Raw genomic sequence first — 18,143 nt, forward strand, 5'->3', positions numbered from 1 at the left:
AACAAGATCAAAGACGCCCTTTAGACATCTAAAAATTGGAAAGATGTCAAAAGGATTATAGGAATTAAAGAATATATATTTTGTATGTAAATAAAGCTCTTTTATTACAAACATTATTGGACCACTCTTTGATTTCTCGATGATAATGGGGTGTCCCCAGCGTATCAGTGCGAAAGATCTTACGAAAATTACATAGAAACAATTCGTCACATACTATATATAACGAACGGATACACTAATTAAAGGACGGAACAATAATTAAAGCGACTGCAACTCATGCACAAAACTCCGTAAGTCTATATCAATTTTCACTTATTTAAATTTGAAATAGAGAAAAAGAACGTACAAAAACTCTTATCTGTTAAATATTGCTCTTGCATTATTGTAACTTGTCATGAATCTCACGAGATAAAAAATTAATTTTGTTTTAATTTAACGCTGGATTATTATTGTTTTGAGCTCCATATCACGAAATAATAAACATTTGATTGATCAACGATATTAAATAACAAACATTGTCCTTTATCGAAGACGCAGCTGCTACCACACATGACACTTTTTCGACGGGTTCATGTTCGATCCAGCGGGACAATTCCACGCGGTGCTAAATTCTTTGGAATTTTTTAGTACAGCTTGAAGTCTCACGTGACCGGGACAATGAGAATCTTCCAGCATCCACTTCAGTGATTTAGCAGTATAAGACTCGCACCACAACTGAAATAATGAAATAATCCAATAAGCATTTATACGTAACTTCGACAACATTAGAAGCAATTTTTGCGAAGAACTTAAAATTTAATAAGGAGAAGATAATTAACGAGAGCGAAAACATTTTCATGCTACATGTCATATAATTATATAAAGAAGGAATCTTAATATCGACAGACTGATTAATGAAATCTAGGCAAGTCAAATATTAATACTATGTAAATACCAATCATAATTAATTGCTATTAAATTGAATACCAATTATTATTTATTGCTATTGATGTCATCGTCATTTTTTTTCAATTATCTCGAATGTTAAAATCAGCATTTAAATGAGAGCCACTTTTCAGCAAAGGTCGCCCGTTGTGAAGAGAATTTCCATTCGATTCTTTTACAATGACAGATAAAAAAACAAGCGAGCATAAATCCAGTCCTATAAAGTTATAAACCGACGATTACCGAATCATCGAAGAATTTTAAGATTTAAAAATATACAATTATTCAACAATTTAAATATAAGTTAGACAGGTCCGGGAATTCCCAGCGCATTTCGCTTTATCTACTACAAATTTAAAAAAAAAACAACCTTTTTATTATTAAATTCCTCGCTAGACTTAGAATCTATTCTTTTTCCTCAAACTTAAAACTGAGAATAATGTAGAAATTGATGTATAAACAATAAATATTTATATTTAAAATATCAATCAAAACGTCTTTTTGACTAATTTGTTAATTTTTTATTTTGCTAAATACTTTAGCTATTTTTGTTTTGGACATATTTAAACATGATAATTGGAACCTGGCTATTATGTCGTAACTTTGGAATGTTGTCTTACGTGTGCGAAAGAAAGAAAGAGCAACTGCTCGTGCGTGAACTGCGTGAATCCCGGAAGTAGAGGTTCCCGACCATGCCGGGCTTTCCACTTCTCGTAAGCGATGACGGCCTCGCGAAGGCCGCCGTTATCGGCGATGTTCTCGCCCAAGGTCAGTTCGCCATCAATGTAATCGTCGACCTATGCAAGACGTATCATTAACTCATCGATATGCTCAGGTCGTTCAACTCCTTGAAACTGAAGCAGATTCTTGCATAAAAATTAATCCATAGAATTAAGATGTAACTGATATAACAGAATGTATATGTATAAATTGATAAATATATTTAAAGAGTAATAAAATTAAATATTTTTTAATTAAAATTAAATAAAACTTTTAGAAATATACCTGTTTATTTAATATTTGAACTAATTGTTCCGTCACTTTTTTATTTTTTCGAAAATCGCGTTTTATGAAATTAATTTTTTAAATACTAAACGCTTCATAAAAATGTTACTAGACTTGCCTCGTTCTCGTAATATGTATTATAGTGATCTATGAAGCATTGAGTTCTGTCAGAGTACTCCGAGATGGTCTCATTAGTCCACCACTGCCGGAGATTTCCGTCACTGTCGTAATGCCGACCGCTATTGTCGAATCCATGAGTTAATTCATGTCCAAGTACCGTGCCGATGGCGCCGTAATTTAAGGCCCTGCAATTATTTAAAAAAAAAATTACTGACTTTGTTACTATAATAATGACCTCACGAAAAATTCATGCTTTTTACTGTTTATTTTCTACTTCTATTTTTCATTTTTGTATTTGTTTTTATATTATATCTCTTTATATATAAAAATAATCACACTGAGAAAAAAAATCGTTGATTCAAAGAAATATTGTTTGATTCAACTAAATGCAGCGGTCACGGGCTGTCAAGCTAACATTTGTTAATTCAACAAATATTATATAAAATAAAATAAAATATTTCTTGATATTACTCACGTATATTTGATTTAAATATATTAATATTTACATTAAACAAATCACACCAACTAAACGAGTTTAGTCAAATTAACAACATTTTTTTCTCAGTGCATGAAGTAATTATTCCTATTCTTACTCAAGACCCAATTCATAAAATGGGAATTGAAGTATTCCGGCAGGTACGGCTGCGTGAATAGTGAAAGAAGAGAGGATGTATTAATATAACATTAATAATAAGCGGGGAACATCTCAGTCTTTTTCAACTGAACAGATTATTAACAGTGTGTAACAAAGTTAAATTAATCCGTGTTTTTTTAATAAATAAAAGATTAAATTATTACATACTTATATGATTAAGTTGAAACGTGTGGAACGCATTTACATCGGTAGGGTCAGTTGCCCAGCTGATTATCCATAATAAAGCGAAGCATGAAGAGAAAGGAAACCTTAGCATTGTTTTTTATTGACGACAATTCTCGAAATTTTTCACTTACTATGACTCGTTGAATAAATTATCGTCATGTAGTCTCGCCAACGTGGTATTCCATTCCAATCGAATAATTTGAATCATGTTCTCCAGGTATTTCGTTTCCGATAGGTCTATCTAAACATTAACAGATCGATGTTATGCAAAATATTATGCTTACATAATGCTATTGTATTATGTAAGATAAAATAAATAAGATAAAATAAATAAGTGTACATATAATAAAAATTATACAATTAAATAAAACGTTAAATGTATTTTCCAAAACAGATTTTTTTTCCACAAGACTTACGCCCTTGTAATACTCGTTAAGCTTCTCCTCGTTAAAGAGCCACATGGGAAATCCAATTTCAGAGCCCATTTTCCGACTTTTCTCGAGTGTCGCCGTTTTCGTCGATTGATCCATCCAATCCGTCTTAATGACAAGCGAGGCGAACGCTTCTCTTATGTCTTCTAGCATTTCCAGTACTTTATTGACTTTGTTATTGTGAAATGTGGGGTCTACGAACAGCCACGATACCGCCATTCCTGCAAGTCGATGATAAATATCATTAAATAATTAAAAGCATCCAAGATATAGCGCGGAAATATATTCATTAAATCTAAATTATAGAAAAAAAATTACAATATATATATATATATGTCAACGTATTTATTAAATATATTATAAAAAAGATAGTTTAAATTTTAAATAGAGTCGCTGTACATACCCATTAATTCATTGGCAACTGATGCACAGTGCAACGACTTGGATTCCCCTACCTCCACCTCTATTAACTTATTTACGTACTCGTTCCAAATGTTCCTGAGCTCTTCAGAAGAGTGGGGCGCCACAATATCCACAATAACCCACCAAATATAGCTTTCTAAATTAAAAATAAATATTGGATTTTAGAAAAACTTTTTTGAAAACTGATTGCCAAAATTAAATATTGATAACAAAAATAATAAAAATAGTTAAATTAGAATTAGTTAAAATTCGAAGTATAGGTTTCAATGGAAATCCGTACGAATATAGAAAACGGGCTAACTAAGAACCAAGCGCGGTAAATGATGCGCGAAAGTTTTATTTATATTTTTATTTTACATATGGAAAATAACACTGGAATTACCACATGCCTCAGTGGTCGAATTGGTACGACACCTTCACGGAATGAAGGAAGTTCCAGGTTCGAACCCTGGCTGAGGTAATATTTTTCGCAATGATTTCTTTACAGTTATTTAGATGCATATAGCATCAAAAATTAAATCGAATCGATTTAATTAGGTGTAAGGGGGGGATTGTACTACTCCAACCGGAGCTGTGTTTCAAGTCTGACAAATCTAGTCGGCGCGCAGTCAAAGGTTGGAAAATATGTAAAATATAAATATAAATAAAACTTTCGCGCATCATTTACCGCGCTTGGTTCTTAGTTAGCCCGTTTTCTATATTCGTAGAATTAGTTAATATATGGTAAATCAGGAATACATACCGAGTTCTTCCTCCTCGAAAGAAGCCAATATCAATGCAACATTTTTCAAGTATTCCAAGTTGCCGATGAGAACTTTATCCTTGTTATCAAGATCCAACGTAAGGATCCCCTCGAAAAGTGATTCAATGAAGGGGCGCCAAATCGGTTTGGGCGTGAAAGATGAATTACTATCCATTATATACTCGTCCGTCAACTTTTGTAGATCGTCTACCAGGATATAATCGTTATCGCTCAAGTCTTCCATGGAAATACTCTGATTTCGATTTGCACGAGCCACCTGTAAAACAAATAAATTTTTATTTTTTTAATTAAATATTTCCCCAAAGATATTTAATTAATATCTTTGGGGAAATATTCAATTATTCCCCAAAGATATTTAATTAATAAAATTTTGCACTTAATATAATAGTAACAAGATTTTTACTTTGCCCATACGAAAACATTAGTTTAGAATTGATTTAGCCAGAACATACTTACGTAATAGAGGAGGTTGCTAATGTTGTAAAGCATCTCAACAAATTCTTCCAATTCATCTCTATATATCATAGATTCAGCCTCCAGGGTGCATTCATTAACAGTGCCATTGCTGATGACTTGGTTAATAACATCAGTCATATAGATAAGTTCGGCGTCTTCATCCTCGCTCAATATAGTTTCATCTAAATCATCCAGTTTTCGCAATCGCGATCTGATGGTTTGCAACCGCTTCTCCAATTCTTTATCACTATTATAAATATAATAAAAAATTTGTTGTTACATGTATTAATTATAACTTTTTAAATAATTTATAAAAGATTTAAAATCGTAGAATAAAAATGCACATACGTGGGAAAAGGATTGGAATGATCTGGAAGGTGGAAGATCAATATGTTCTTGCTCTTGTTCTTTGGATCAGCCATGACGTCGAAGCCAAAGAAAACGTCATAGCCTAAATTTTTTTTTACCCTGGCGAGTTGTTCGATGTAACTAGTCGTTTTGTTAGTAATAGTCGCGGGAATGATGGGTAAATTTAATAACTCCAACAAATCGAATAGTGGTGACAATTTGAGTTCGTTCATGGAATCTGAAATTTATCTTCTTATAAGAAATATTCAAAATTAAAAAATAATTACATATTTTAATAAATTTTACTGATTGTTATTTGTGTAATATATTGACGTAATATATTATGTCAATTATGTTATAATTAACATATCTCCGCTTATAGCAGCTGTTTCTTTGATTAACATCTACCTAATTAAACAAAAACAGCAACGTACGCACGTCCATGCAGCTGGTGAACATAGTCTTGGCCTGCATCACTGCCCACGGTACATCACTGGCAGAAATATTGACTTTTAGCAGATCTCTGATCTTCCTGGATACGCGATCGCTACGCTCGTTGAACCAGGAATTCGTCAGGCTGTAATCCGGAATAGGATGCTCCTGCGGCCATCTGCCGCATGCGTATCTAATGAAGAGAAAAAGAAAAAATTTTTCACACATCATGAAAATCATTAGTTTAATAAGTTATTTAAACAAGTGGGTTAATAATAATAAGACATCTGTGTTAATTAATACACTCTCCAATAATGTTAATTCGTGATACGATGTCTCGTACAAGCGAGTGAAAGTGAAACACGCGAGTGCAGTATTTGCGTAACATGAAAATAATAGATTTGCAGAGTGATAGAGAAATTGCGCGTATGGTATAATTTCACTAGATGCGCATCAGTTACGTCCATTATACAATAATAGCACGACACGACAATAAATTTACTCACTGATAAAAATCGTCGCAAGGATCTATCGATTCGTTCATAGATTCCTTCAAACTAGCCGCTAGGTGAACAAAGAAGAATAAATAACTGTTTCCAGGATATAGTGATTGCCACACATTTTTTTTTCTTTTTATCGTTTATGCGCAATGTTTGTTCACGTTAATAATAGCGCAAGTAATATACATATAATCACCTGTTAGTATAATAACTGCGTACTACTCACCTACTCGCACGCAATCCTCGCTATCACATATCTTCACCGTGGTGCTACATGCATCTGCAACAACAGTATGTATAAAATTCTAGAATTGTCAAGGACCTTTTTAATTTTATTAGTTTATCGCATCTTCCCAAATTTTCATACACATTAATGTAACTTATATTTCTATTTAATCATTTTAGATATTTATTTATTATGTTTTTACTTGTACTTAAATATTTTTGGGGTATCTTTGAAATTAATTAAATTTTTAATTAAAATATATAATTTCAATATTTATTTTTTCAACATATTTATTTAAAAAAGTTTTCTGTTATTTTTATTATGTAAAAAACTACCAGATTTTACTGATAAAATTGTGGTTAAAAAATGTTCAGTAATTCTAAGTAAGGAATACTTAGAATAATATAAATTAAGTGTAGAAATCATGGCCACGTGGAATATAGAATATAGATCGTCGCATAATAATGAGCATACAACTTCTTGTTGAAGTTGTTACGTGGAACAACACGTGTGGGACGTCACGTTACACGATCTATACATAACCATGTTCGCTAAAATATTTACACAATGTCAATAGTGATCGAAGATGCTAAATGGTTTCCCAATAATTTGTCAAGGATATCTAATGTAATTGTAAGGAAATTAAAGGGAGATATGTCAAAGCATCGTAAGACTTGAGTCATTTCTTTTTAACTGAAGGGTATTTCCTGTTTTCATACCTGCTACCTAGGCTTATACCTGCTATAATCTTGATAAAGTTAGCTCACAGTTGAAGGACTTATATACTACATATAAGACATAAGTTGATAAATGCGATGACATTTAACAGATTTTATCCATTTCTATTTCGATATTCTAACTCGTATGCATTATTATTTTTTAATATATTTTTTTCTTAACGCGAAGATATATTGAACAATATTCTTATCAAAACAATATATATCTTGTTTATTGGAGAATTAAGAATATAGGTATCCTCTACTTTTCGAAAGTTTGCTTCACGCCACTTCGCTTTTACGAAAGACCTACATTAGTATCTGTTTTTGCTAACTGAAATAAATTCGAAGAGGATTATCGCTTTTACGAAAAAAAATTTTGCCATATAAATTAATGCTTAACTACTTCTTCGCTTTACGCCATTTTGGCTTACGAAAGATTTCATAGGAACGCTCTATTTTCGAATAGCGAGGGAAGAACCTGCGTATAGATAATACTTTCTTGTGTGTGTAACAATTTTATATATATATTATGTAATTTTAATATAAATATTTTTAATATAATTTCATCTATATAATGAATAAGATATGTTAGAGAAGAAACTTACAAAGTACCGCGAGCACTACAACTGTTATCAACAAGGAACCCACCAGAAAGCAAAGAATTATTACCATCAGATTGGAAATCTGCGTCCGCTTCTTGAAGCTATACAAACATAGCAAATCTAGTTAGCAGAGACTCAGATTGATCTACTTGCAATGAGCAAATATACGTTCTCGTTTAATGAAGCGATTTAATCATTGGTTAGAAATATGCCAATCTCGCTTTCTTACTTACAAAGTTTTCCTGGATCTTATCGGCACCAGGTGGTTCTGGCTTCCAACCGAGTAAACGGACACTTCATCTTCTAAGAAAAGAGGAAATATAAAAATAATAATAATAATCAGTCAATGAGACAAATTACGATATTATTCCAGAGAAGCAGCAATTAATACATAAATTTGCATATTAAAAAAAAATTTTTTATAATATATGTATATCTATTATTTATAATTATATTTATATATAATTATATTAGTTTTTTAATAATGAAAAAAATTAATATGTATTAAAAACATGCATCAATTTTTTTATAAGTAGATAACAATATTATATATAGATATGTATATATTTATTAGTTAAAATACTTTTTAGTTTATTGTAACTTTATACTTTCTTTTATAGAAAAGCAATATGTTAAATTTAAATAATGATTACATTTACTAAAGATAAAATAAAAAGTGCAAAAGACAATTATCTTTATCATACATACATATTTAAACATTTAAACTGTAAAATATTGTGTTATAAAAGTTAATATTTCGTAAATTTTATTTTTTTCTGAAAAGAAATGTTAAAACTATTGAGCGATCTACATTCGTTAATGTAGGCCTCTATTTTCAAATAGCCTGGTTTTGTTATCGCACTATCAAAATAAGGTCATCTTCGCGCTCAATACGATTTCAAAAAGATAGAAGATATAAAAAATAAAATATTTTTCTTGGAATATACCATAATTGATTATTAATTTTTTGCTCCCAATTGACTTAAACATTTCAAACAAACGGAATCAGTCTTTTTATGTATAATCTTTCTATATAATTTTTAATATTATAAGATATAATAAATTTTTATGTTAAATATTTTTAATAAATAATGCTTTTATTACTAATAATAAAAACAAATATAAAATTTTATTGTATACAAAATAATTAAATTAATTAAACAAGTACAAAATAAAAATTTTTGCTATGATAAAATAGCAGGATCTATCTATAAGTTTCCTTTTTTATGCAATTTTTTACATTTTAGTTCTTCTTCCATCTTTCTTTTAAATTTTTCTCTTTTTTACATCTATTTTATTTCTTAATGTGGAAAATGTAAGGATATACAACTAAAAAAAAGATATTATTATTAATAATTAAGAAACCATCGTATAATTATTACGGTTATTTACGCAATTGTTATATATTATTTTCATTATTATTACGTCCGTTAGTATCGGTATACCCGCGATCGTAGTTCGTATTATAGAAGGCATAACAGGCTCGTAATATAAAAACTGCAGAAACTTTACTTGACTTCAGCTTTAGTAAAATATCACCGGCTACGGGAACATTACCGGGTTATATACGGTGCACCGGAAAAGAAAAGGTAGACAGGTTAGCGTATAAAAATATAACTTACTGCGCTCGTTGTTCATGCTGAATGGCCCACTGACCGGATCGAACTGACGACACTGAACACCGAGTCGAGTCGGACAGACAACGTCGGGTGTCCATACGTTCACATTTTCCCAGTGGTTCTCGTACCTCGTCGTCGAACCAATAACAACGGCGACGGAACATCAATTTTCCCATCCGACCATCCGCGATAACACCCACGCGCCTGCGAGAAATGAACAACACCCGGTATCTTCCGACCACCATCGATAGCGAGCCTTCAATCCTTTCGATACTATCGCGCATGATAGTTCATACACGTGTCGAGGATAAATCGAAAAACTCCAATGGGAGTAAAAAAATAAGATTAAATAAAGATTTCCTTTATTGTAAATTCTAAAATGTGTATCTATATATTAGTTTAGAAAAAAATTACAAAACTTTTTATTTAACGTAGTACAGAAAAAATTCAAACGTGTCACATAAAGAAATGAACTTTTTTACAAAAACTGTTTACAAATTTATTTTATCAATTTTTTAATATATTTTTTTATTAAAAATTAAAAAAGATTTATTTTTAATTATTTAACATAATACTTATAATTTTTATGTTTACATGTAATTATATTTAATAAAATTTTCATGTTTCTAGATTTTTTTTACTCTGTTATTCTTGTAATTTTTATAATTGTATAACTTTTATTATACAAAATAAAAATAATTAAAACTCATTACGAATGCTTATGCATTTACACGATGCAATTACAGTTATCTGCTATGATAAACGTTAAGAAAATATTATTACTACAATTTTTACAAAGAATATTTGTTCTATAAATGCGCTTGTGTAACTTGAAACGTGTGGCCGATATCGTCGTTTTTCTTTTGAAATCTTAATTCATTTGGAGTTCAATGCTGACTAATCGTAAATCAATGAATATTGCTGTTATATATGTTCGCTCTCCCATTTATGCCTACGTCACGAATCAGATTAGAAATCGTGCTTGACTTGTCTAGTGAATGACATTTGCCTATATATGATTTAAAGCAGCATAAATATAGAATAATTTAGACTAGAACGAAGTGATAAATAAAAATTTAATCTTAACGTTCTCATAAAATTACATTCTTAAATCAAATTATATCCATAGTTATATATCCAATTCAAATCGTATGCATTATCTGAAAATAATTATGTTAACTAGACATGAATAGTGAGAATAATAAGTGTGACCCTAAGCCTTTTACTCTCCTTTCAAATCACTCTATCTCGTACGAGAATGAATTTCCGCGGGCGAAAATGAAATTGTAACGATTTCGTAACGACTTCCGTTACTTCCACTTTGCGCAAAGTGAAATCCACCTTTCGCACGCGATCGGTCGTGTCGTGGCGATCGGATTACAACGAACGAAACAATTAACAATTATTATTACGATATGCAGCACGGGCAGAGTTGGCACAAGCCTTCCTTAGCGAGCTATAGCCACGCTATTAGGAATCTCCGCTTGCGCAAAAGCACTTCCTCAAGGTAGTTACGAAGTACAGTAAACGTTTATGTAATTTTACTTCCGTCGCAAACTTCTAGCTGCATATAAGTCTCATTGTACTTTCCAGTCTGGCTCAAGAACAAAGTTCTAACTAGAGCAATCATACGTCAAATCCAAAGATATAAGCAAGAAGAGAATATCTTCTTTATTAAAATTATCTATGAAATAATATTACTATTAAAATAAAATTGATAAGCAATACTCTGATCATATTATTATACTGCTACTACTCTACTCATATGCCTTACGCATATAATTTTTTAATAATTCTCCTGCTTACAAAAATAATCATAAATTTAATCAAGTTTTTTATTTTACGAAGTAAATTTAGAATATAAATAGCAAAACACAATAAATCATAATAATAATAGAATTAATTAATTTTTTATGTAATAAATAAAATTATTAAAAAATTGTATACATAATTATATTAATATTAACTGTAATATTTATAATATTATTATTCTATTAATTCATAATTAGAAGATTATTAATGCAACTAAGGATTAAATGAGAATAGAATTGCATGCTAATTATACAGAAGTTGAATCAAAAGGACCGATAAATGATTAATAATGGCTATCGCATAATAATTGATCACATTGTTATAAAAAGCTGTCATCTCAATATCGTATTTAAGATACATGGAATATCAAAGTGACAGGACATGTCAAGATTGCTTGTAGCGCACGTGCAGCGGGCGGCGTCCGAGGAAACACGTTTTATCGCGGAAAAACGTTTATTACGAAGAGAGAAAGTATGCAACAACGTGTGCTACGTAATGCACCGCATGCTACATTCATTATTCATGCAACCGCTCTATCGGATAGATAGCGTGTGATCGCGTATTCGCGAACGTGCTCCCGTTATTGGGGAAGTTGCTCCAGTTCCTTGGTAAGCGGTCAATAGAAAGGAAATTTATTTCGAGTGGTACCTGCTGCTCGTCCAGAATTATTATGATTTCGAGACGACGGAGACACGAATATGACGTTACAATCGATAACTGTCTCACGAACGAAAGCAAATCGATTAAGAAAACAGACAACCCTTCGTGACATTACGAATACCTAAATATTCCTTATTTAGAAAAATGACTTGGAAAAACGTAAAAAGATGTTTATGATTAAATTAATCAAGTTTATAGTAAAAAAAATAGAGAAAGAAAATGAAAAACAATAGCAAGAGCCGGATAAAGCCTTCTAATTTTTAAAGTTTGATAATTGAAGATGCATTTCAAGTCTTGTTATGGCGTTTCGCTCGCCATAAACTCTCAGTGTATATCATTCAATGCATTACGCATCATTCAATGCATAGCGTAATCCGTCAAGATAAAATATCGTGCCGAATACATCTCTCGATTGCCATATAAACTCGAATAGATTCTTATCCAAATGCGATTGAGATTCGAGCATTAATAGTTTCCCCGGTTGACCGAGGGGATACATTTGATACATTTGTCGGGATAGTAATCAAGATTTATCGTCGTGAAATATGTGCTACTGGTGCAGACTGGGCGACTGGGAACCTAATTAAATGCCCGTTCATGTAAATTATTATATAGAATAGATGCTAGTGTCACGCTTGCTTACCAGCGAACTCTATACGCTCCAATGATTATTACCTGACTTGGGGGCAGGACTTGATCATTAACAGGGGCTCGATTAAAATCGGCGATACGCCCCAACCGGTTCGAACGCGAGACGTTTCGGTAGTTATCAGTTGAATATCAACACACATATAACGTATGAGTTAATCTATACGATATAGTAATGTACAGTATAGGGCATTCTGGAATTTAGTTCGTTTTCATCACTTTCTCTTCTCATCGATTTCAAAAAAAAAAAAATATTCGACAGTAACAAAAATACCGTTAAAATAAATAAATATAATAGCAGTTTTCTAAAAAAAGTTATTTTAGTAAAATGAAAAGCTAACATTAAAATTATGAATAAAAAAAATTTAGTAAAAATACAGAGATTAGAAGATATTGCAGATAGATGAAAGTTAATAAGAAATTAATAAGAAATTATTAAGAGAAGACCGATAATAAAGTAAGTTTAATGAAGCAACGTAGGATTAATGTTTAAAAAAATGTATTGCACAAATAGGCGACTTTGCGACCGCAATATAGATAATATACCTCGCGTGATCGCATTTTGGGGCCATAACGATTCTCTTTTTACGCTGCCGTTGCAGCGCGAGGAAACGACTGCCTATCCATATGCAGAAAAAGCTTGTCGCAAGCAATAATTCCGCAATGCACCTGGCTGCTGCAGCATAATTGTATATTTGCCAGTCGACTACGCACCGTTGCGAACTGAACGGCGATGTTTTATGAGAAACATCTGTTTTCATACATTATTTATTCCAGATTGGCTGGCATTCTACATTCTCGAGCTTCAAACGAAAAAATTGAAAATCTCTGTGCGACGTGCAGTGTAATTATGAGTGGGTGGGCAACGTGGACTCTCCAACATGCCGCGGTTAACGTTCACTTTGCTGCAAATAGCTCGCTCGTGCCATTTCAGAAAATTAATTGGAGAACGTAAGAATTTTCAATGGGATACCGTCATATCTATTTTAATTTCACCTTAAGGGGATATATCTAGCTCATATTACGTTGTTAAAGAATAAAATAATTTTCTGATCTATATTTAAAATTCTGAATTCAAAAGAATCAACTTTGGAAAAGAATTCAGTTTTTAAAAAAAGGACTAGCTTAGAAATTTAATTAATTTCAAAATTAATATATACTATTAATAAAATTAAATAAATTTAAATAGTTGTTTAATTTAATATTATAACTTTTCCAGTTTGATTTAACGTTTTATGTAATTTTTTTCAAAAGCCTGTACTCAATAAACGTGCGCACAAAAGCGCAGCTCTAATTTACTTTCTCTCGCGCGAGCATTCGAGGATCTTCACAAGAATTCACAAGAACGTAACGCATTGCTAACATGCACTAGCGCGATTACGAGCCGAAATGATTGCATAATATTCACGAACGGAGTAGAAATAGAGCAAAACGATCGTCGTACAAACAAGAACATACAATCGGTGGAACGATCGCGCGGTCGGATATCGTGTCCCTTTTTCCATGGAACAGTTTCACCGAGGTATGTATAATTCCTCCTTTCCTGTTGTGCAATCGTTAGCTCGAAGCAAGCGGCGCCCAGAGTGTTTTCCGAATGAACGAACGGGCCGTAAAGACACTCGTAAAACTCATAGAAAAGCACCGACATGATGCTGAAATCGGGCGGTGCGACCGCAAGCGATTCTAAGAACCTAACAAGATTAATCAATCGGCTGAATTTGTCGGCATGTTTTACCGATGATTTTGCTTCTTTAACAAAACCTATTAAAATAGATATCTAATAATAAATATATAGAAAAAAGATAGAGACGCCAATTTATTAATTAAAATATGAGTGAATAATTTTTAATATAATTACTTCATTATGCTATGCTTTGGTATAGTATTATATTAAAGAAAATTAACAGATTTTGTGAAAATGTTCGACACAATCATAAGGACCTTAAAATTAATTCGAACAATTCCAATATGTAACTGTTAAGAATTACTACACATCAAAACATATCACCATTGACAAATGTATACAAGGTTATTTTAAAAGAACAGCACTTATCAATAAAGATTTTAACGAAAATTTTTGCGACATGACAATTAGTGTCAAAAAGAATTCACTAGAATCCGTGTAATAAATCTGAAGATATCATTTTAAAGTAGATATCTAAAAAAATTTTAACACGATTAAAAATTCGCTGTTGTTTTAAGTACGTAGATGTTTTAAGGCTTTAAGCAGTTTTGAACAAACTTCGAGGTTGATATATACACAATTGAGAACCACATGCGGAAATCTTGTTGATGTAGCGAGCTCGTATCGATGAAGCGCATCGTGACAGTCGTCATCCATGATACTGTCGATGCATTTCTAGAATCCTCGCGAACGAAGGAAGTTTCCCTGATGAGGAACGACGGTGGAGCGCGATTGCGACAAATTCTATAATCGAGTCGATTAGTTATGCGTGTGACAAAAAACATGAACGATTCGCATCGCGGCTTGACGGATGCACGACACCGGCCGCGCGACGAAAAGAATAGCAACCGGCTTTAGGGTGGCTCTGTTTGGACTATCCGTTGCTCGGCGACGTTAGATTGATTCGCAGTCGAGGCGTTTGCATAAAGTTTCCGCAAGAAGAACCTTTCCCGCGGACAAATGGACTATGCAATCTGACGCGGATATGCAACCCGATCGAAATAGATAACGTAAGGAAGTTGCTTGGGAAGTTGTAAACATTTTTAATGAAAAAACGCTTTTTCCATAAAAAGGAAATTCTTAAGGCTATGCGTTTAGATGAATTAGATATTCATTGAATAAACGCTACGGTCGATTTGTTCGGCAAAATGTGCGATAGCACTACATTAAGCTAATATCAGTTTACGCGATCGAATTATGTAGTTGAAACCATGAAATACGGTCGAGTAGCAATATTAATGAAGTTAACTACGCGAAATTGACGTATTGTTTGACCGGTCATTACTGAGAACTCCAACAAACCCGTTATCGAGCTGTTTTGCATGATTGACTTGATATTATACTTGATACGTATTGCACCATTAGCGGTTTCCAGTGGATTTCCAATCTAATAAACTTCAGCAAATATCAAGCAAACTGCGAATCGGTTTTTTATTTAAACTAATATAGTGTTGCCTTTAACATATTTTTTCTATAGTTTGATCTAGCTCTTTCATTTTAAATTTATTTACTGCTTTATTATCGCATTTTATCTCTTCAATTTAATCTAATCTTATATACGATCTAGTTAAATAACTTTCATGATGTAATGCGATATTTTAATCTAATCTTATGTACGATCTAGTTAAATAACTTTCATGACGTAATGCAATATTTTGCAATTACGAGAGATATGCACTCGGGATATTATCGAATAAAACGACGCATTTTATCACAAGACGTAAAAATTGACTTTTATTATAAAATAAATAAAAGTGGTGCTGCCGGAAGACGAATAGGGGGGACAGGAAGAGATGGCCGCAGAGTGATGTCGTATTCTCTTCTTCAATAAGCCGCACAGAATTTCGATGTTGACGGAATGAGATGGAGAATGGGGGCACGAAAGGACCTGATTGTTCGTCGATGTTCGTACGATGCGTGTCATATGTAGCGTCAAGGTAAAACGAAAAAAAGATGAGGGAGTAACGGCGGAGGGGTGGCTTTTTTCAAGTTTCTGATTGCCTGGTCTATGTGGGAACGGTCCTCGGGAGTGGCCCAAGACAATGGCGGGTATCCTGAGGCAGTCGAATTCCATTTCGATCTGCCAATATAGGCAATATATATTGCAATTTTGCAACGATATTCCTCCGTGATCCTCGATCCTCGGACCGGAGATCCTCGACCCTTCCGGGGCCGAACATCCATAATCCTCGGCGAGCGATCTCGCGCGGAATCGAAACGCCTCGCCAGATGAGACAGAAGTGTGGCTCTTGGCAGAGGCTTTGCTCGTTGTCTCATTCACCAATCGTGGTGGTCGCTGATTCGCTGTCTCATATCAGCCTCAGGATGACGCGCTCGGCGTGGACCACTCCGGACCAGCGGATCTGCTGGCTCAGGTCAGGGGATCTAGTAGCCGTGTCCGTGGCCGTGGACAGCCACGTTGACGACGCTGGGCTCGAAATGCGGCGCCGGGATGAGATGATCGACTCCCACCAAGTGTGGATGCCCTACATGCGGGCCAGAGTAGTGAAGGCGGGTGGTGTGGTCGTTACCGTGGAGGGCGAGCGGGGCGGCATGGGGGGCCGGGATGGCGGGCTGGCCAGCGATGTGGATGTGCTGCGCTAAGTGCCCCTAAACATAAAAGAAGATATGGCGTTTTAGTAATTAACAAAATATTTAATCTCACTTGTCCGAGTGGTCCGTTACGTAATTGAAACGATCGGAAAATCTAAATCTCGAAAAAATAATGATTTCTCCAGGGAACATAGTCCCTCATTACGAAATCGCTCCATCGCGGGTGAATGCAAAAGAGTTTAGAATGGTTGGGCAACTACAATGGGGACTTTCAGACGAAAATTGCACAAATAAGCGCGGTCAATTTGATGCAATTGCAGCTGGGTTTTGACACGAAGATAATGGGCTTAATTAGGTAGAAAATCCAATGATAAACTAATAATTAGATAATGATACTGTCCAGCTGTTGCTTTGCGCTTAATTATCTCGAAATATCTCCGCTAATTTTACTAATTGACAATATAATTTTAATTTTTTGTTAAAAATAGTTATATTATGACTGTTTTTGAATAATTATAATATATAATTATACATTTTTTGGAATACATTATTAATACGCAATTTGTAATTTATAAACGTGTACTAACTTGGAGAATTTGACAAAAAAAATAAATTATAAAGATTCCAAACATGATAGAAAAATTGCGAAATTGTTGTTGTGACTTTTTAAAATAATAATTCTGAAATACTTACAGCGCTGGCAACAGCCACGATGGCGAACAAAACAATCTGCAATAAAAGAACGTTATTTAGTACGAAAAAAATATATTTAGAATCTTAGACTTTTTAGTATAAATTCTAGCAAAAAAGAATGGCGCTTATAATATGATTAAAAATAAATAAATAATATAAGAAAGAGATATATACTACCGAATAAATGGAAACTTAGGAAAACGCAAGTAAAATAAAACATATGACATATAAGTGTAATGTTATAAATATCAAATAAGAGATATGAACAATTTTTAAAATACATTAAATAAAATAAAGTTATTTATAAATAATTAAACATATACTATATAAATATACAAGGCTTAATATTTTCCTCTATGCCTACAATTTTGCATGCAGATAAAAGCATATATATATAAGATGAAAATAAAAGTGATATGATAAATCGACGTGGCGAAATCGCGGGTGAAGGGAAAAACTTACGAAGAACTTCATGATGGCGAGCGGTGGTTTTTCTTGTGTGTTATGCGAACAAACACTATGTCTTCAAGGGGCGACGCGGTATGCTTTTATAGCAGGTCCCTGCCCAAGTCCAGGCCCACTCTCAGGGCGTCAGGCGGGGGCACGACGTTGCACGTCACACGGACCCCTTTCACTAACCACGCGACCGACACCCTTTCGGGCCCCCTTGTTAGGTGCCCGCCCAACCGCGACGTCACGCCTTGT

At 33.3% G+C, this 18,143-nt stretch overlaps 2 protein-coding genes across 3 annotated transcripts; both read right to left on the bottom strand.

Moving 5' to 3' along the window:
* Nucleotides 1–64: 64 nt before the first annotated feature.
* Nucleotides 65–14,907, bottom strand: Nep5 (Neprilysin 5). 2 transcript variants are annotated; one of them, XM_071712848.1, is made up of 18 exons: nt 14,769–14,907; nt 9,392–9,708; nt 8,003–8,072; nt 7,773–7,870; nt 6,449–6,502; nt 6,229–6,286; nt 5,725–5,915; nt 5,291–5,528; nt 4,943–5,189; nt 4,466–4,742; nt 3,704–3,859; nt 3,286–3,521; nt 3,001–3,110; nt 2,852–2,910; nt 2,643–2,691; nt 2,048–2,234; nt 1,545–1,721; nt 65–714 (listed from the first exon to the last, which is right to left on the bottom strand). In XM_071712848.1, exons 2-18 carry the CDS (start codon nt 9,405–9,407, stop codon nt 541–543), a joined length of 2,397 nt encoding a protein of 798 aa, XP_071568949.1. In that variant the 5' UTR covers nt 9,408–9,708; nt 14,769–14,907; the 3' UTR covers nt 65–540. The 2 variants fall into 2 exon arrangements, with proteins under 2 accessions (XP_071568949.1, XP_071568950.1); XM_071712849.1 differs by lacking the exons at nt 7,773–7,870; nt 9,392–9,708; nt 14,769–14,907 and having other exon boundaries at nt 8,003–8,042.
* A 991-nt stretch (nt 14,908–15,898) lies between these two features.
* On the bottom strand, nt 15,899–18,143 carry LOC139776258 (uncharacterized). The gene is made up of 3 exons (XM_071712811.1): nt 17,901–18,143; nt 17,439–17,474; nt 15,899–16,802 (listed from the first exon to the last, which is right to left on the bottom strand). The coding sequence occupies exons 1-3, from the start codon at nt 17,910–17,912 to the stop codon at nt 16,578–16,580; spliced, it is 273 nt and encodes a 90-aa protein (XP_071568912.1). The 5' UTR covers nt 17,913–18,143; the 3' UTR covers nt 15,899–16,577.

The sequence above is a fragment of the Temnothorax nylanderi genome, unplaced genomic scaffold (assembly GCF_030848795.1).
Source record: "Temnothorax nylanderi isolate EJ_2023f unplaced genomic scaffold, tnyl_v1.0 TNYL_tig0116_pilon, whole genome shotgun sequence".
Taxonomy (NCBI): Eukaryota; Metazoa; Arthropoda; class Insecta; order Hymenoptera; family Formicidae; genus Temnothorax; species Temnothorax nylanderi.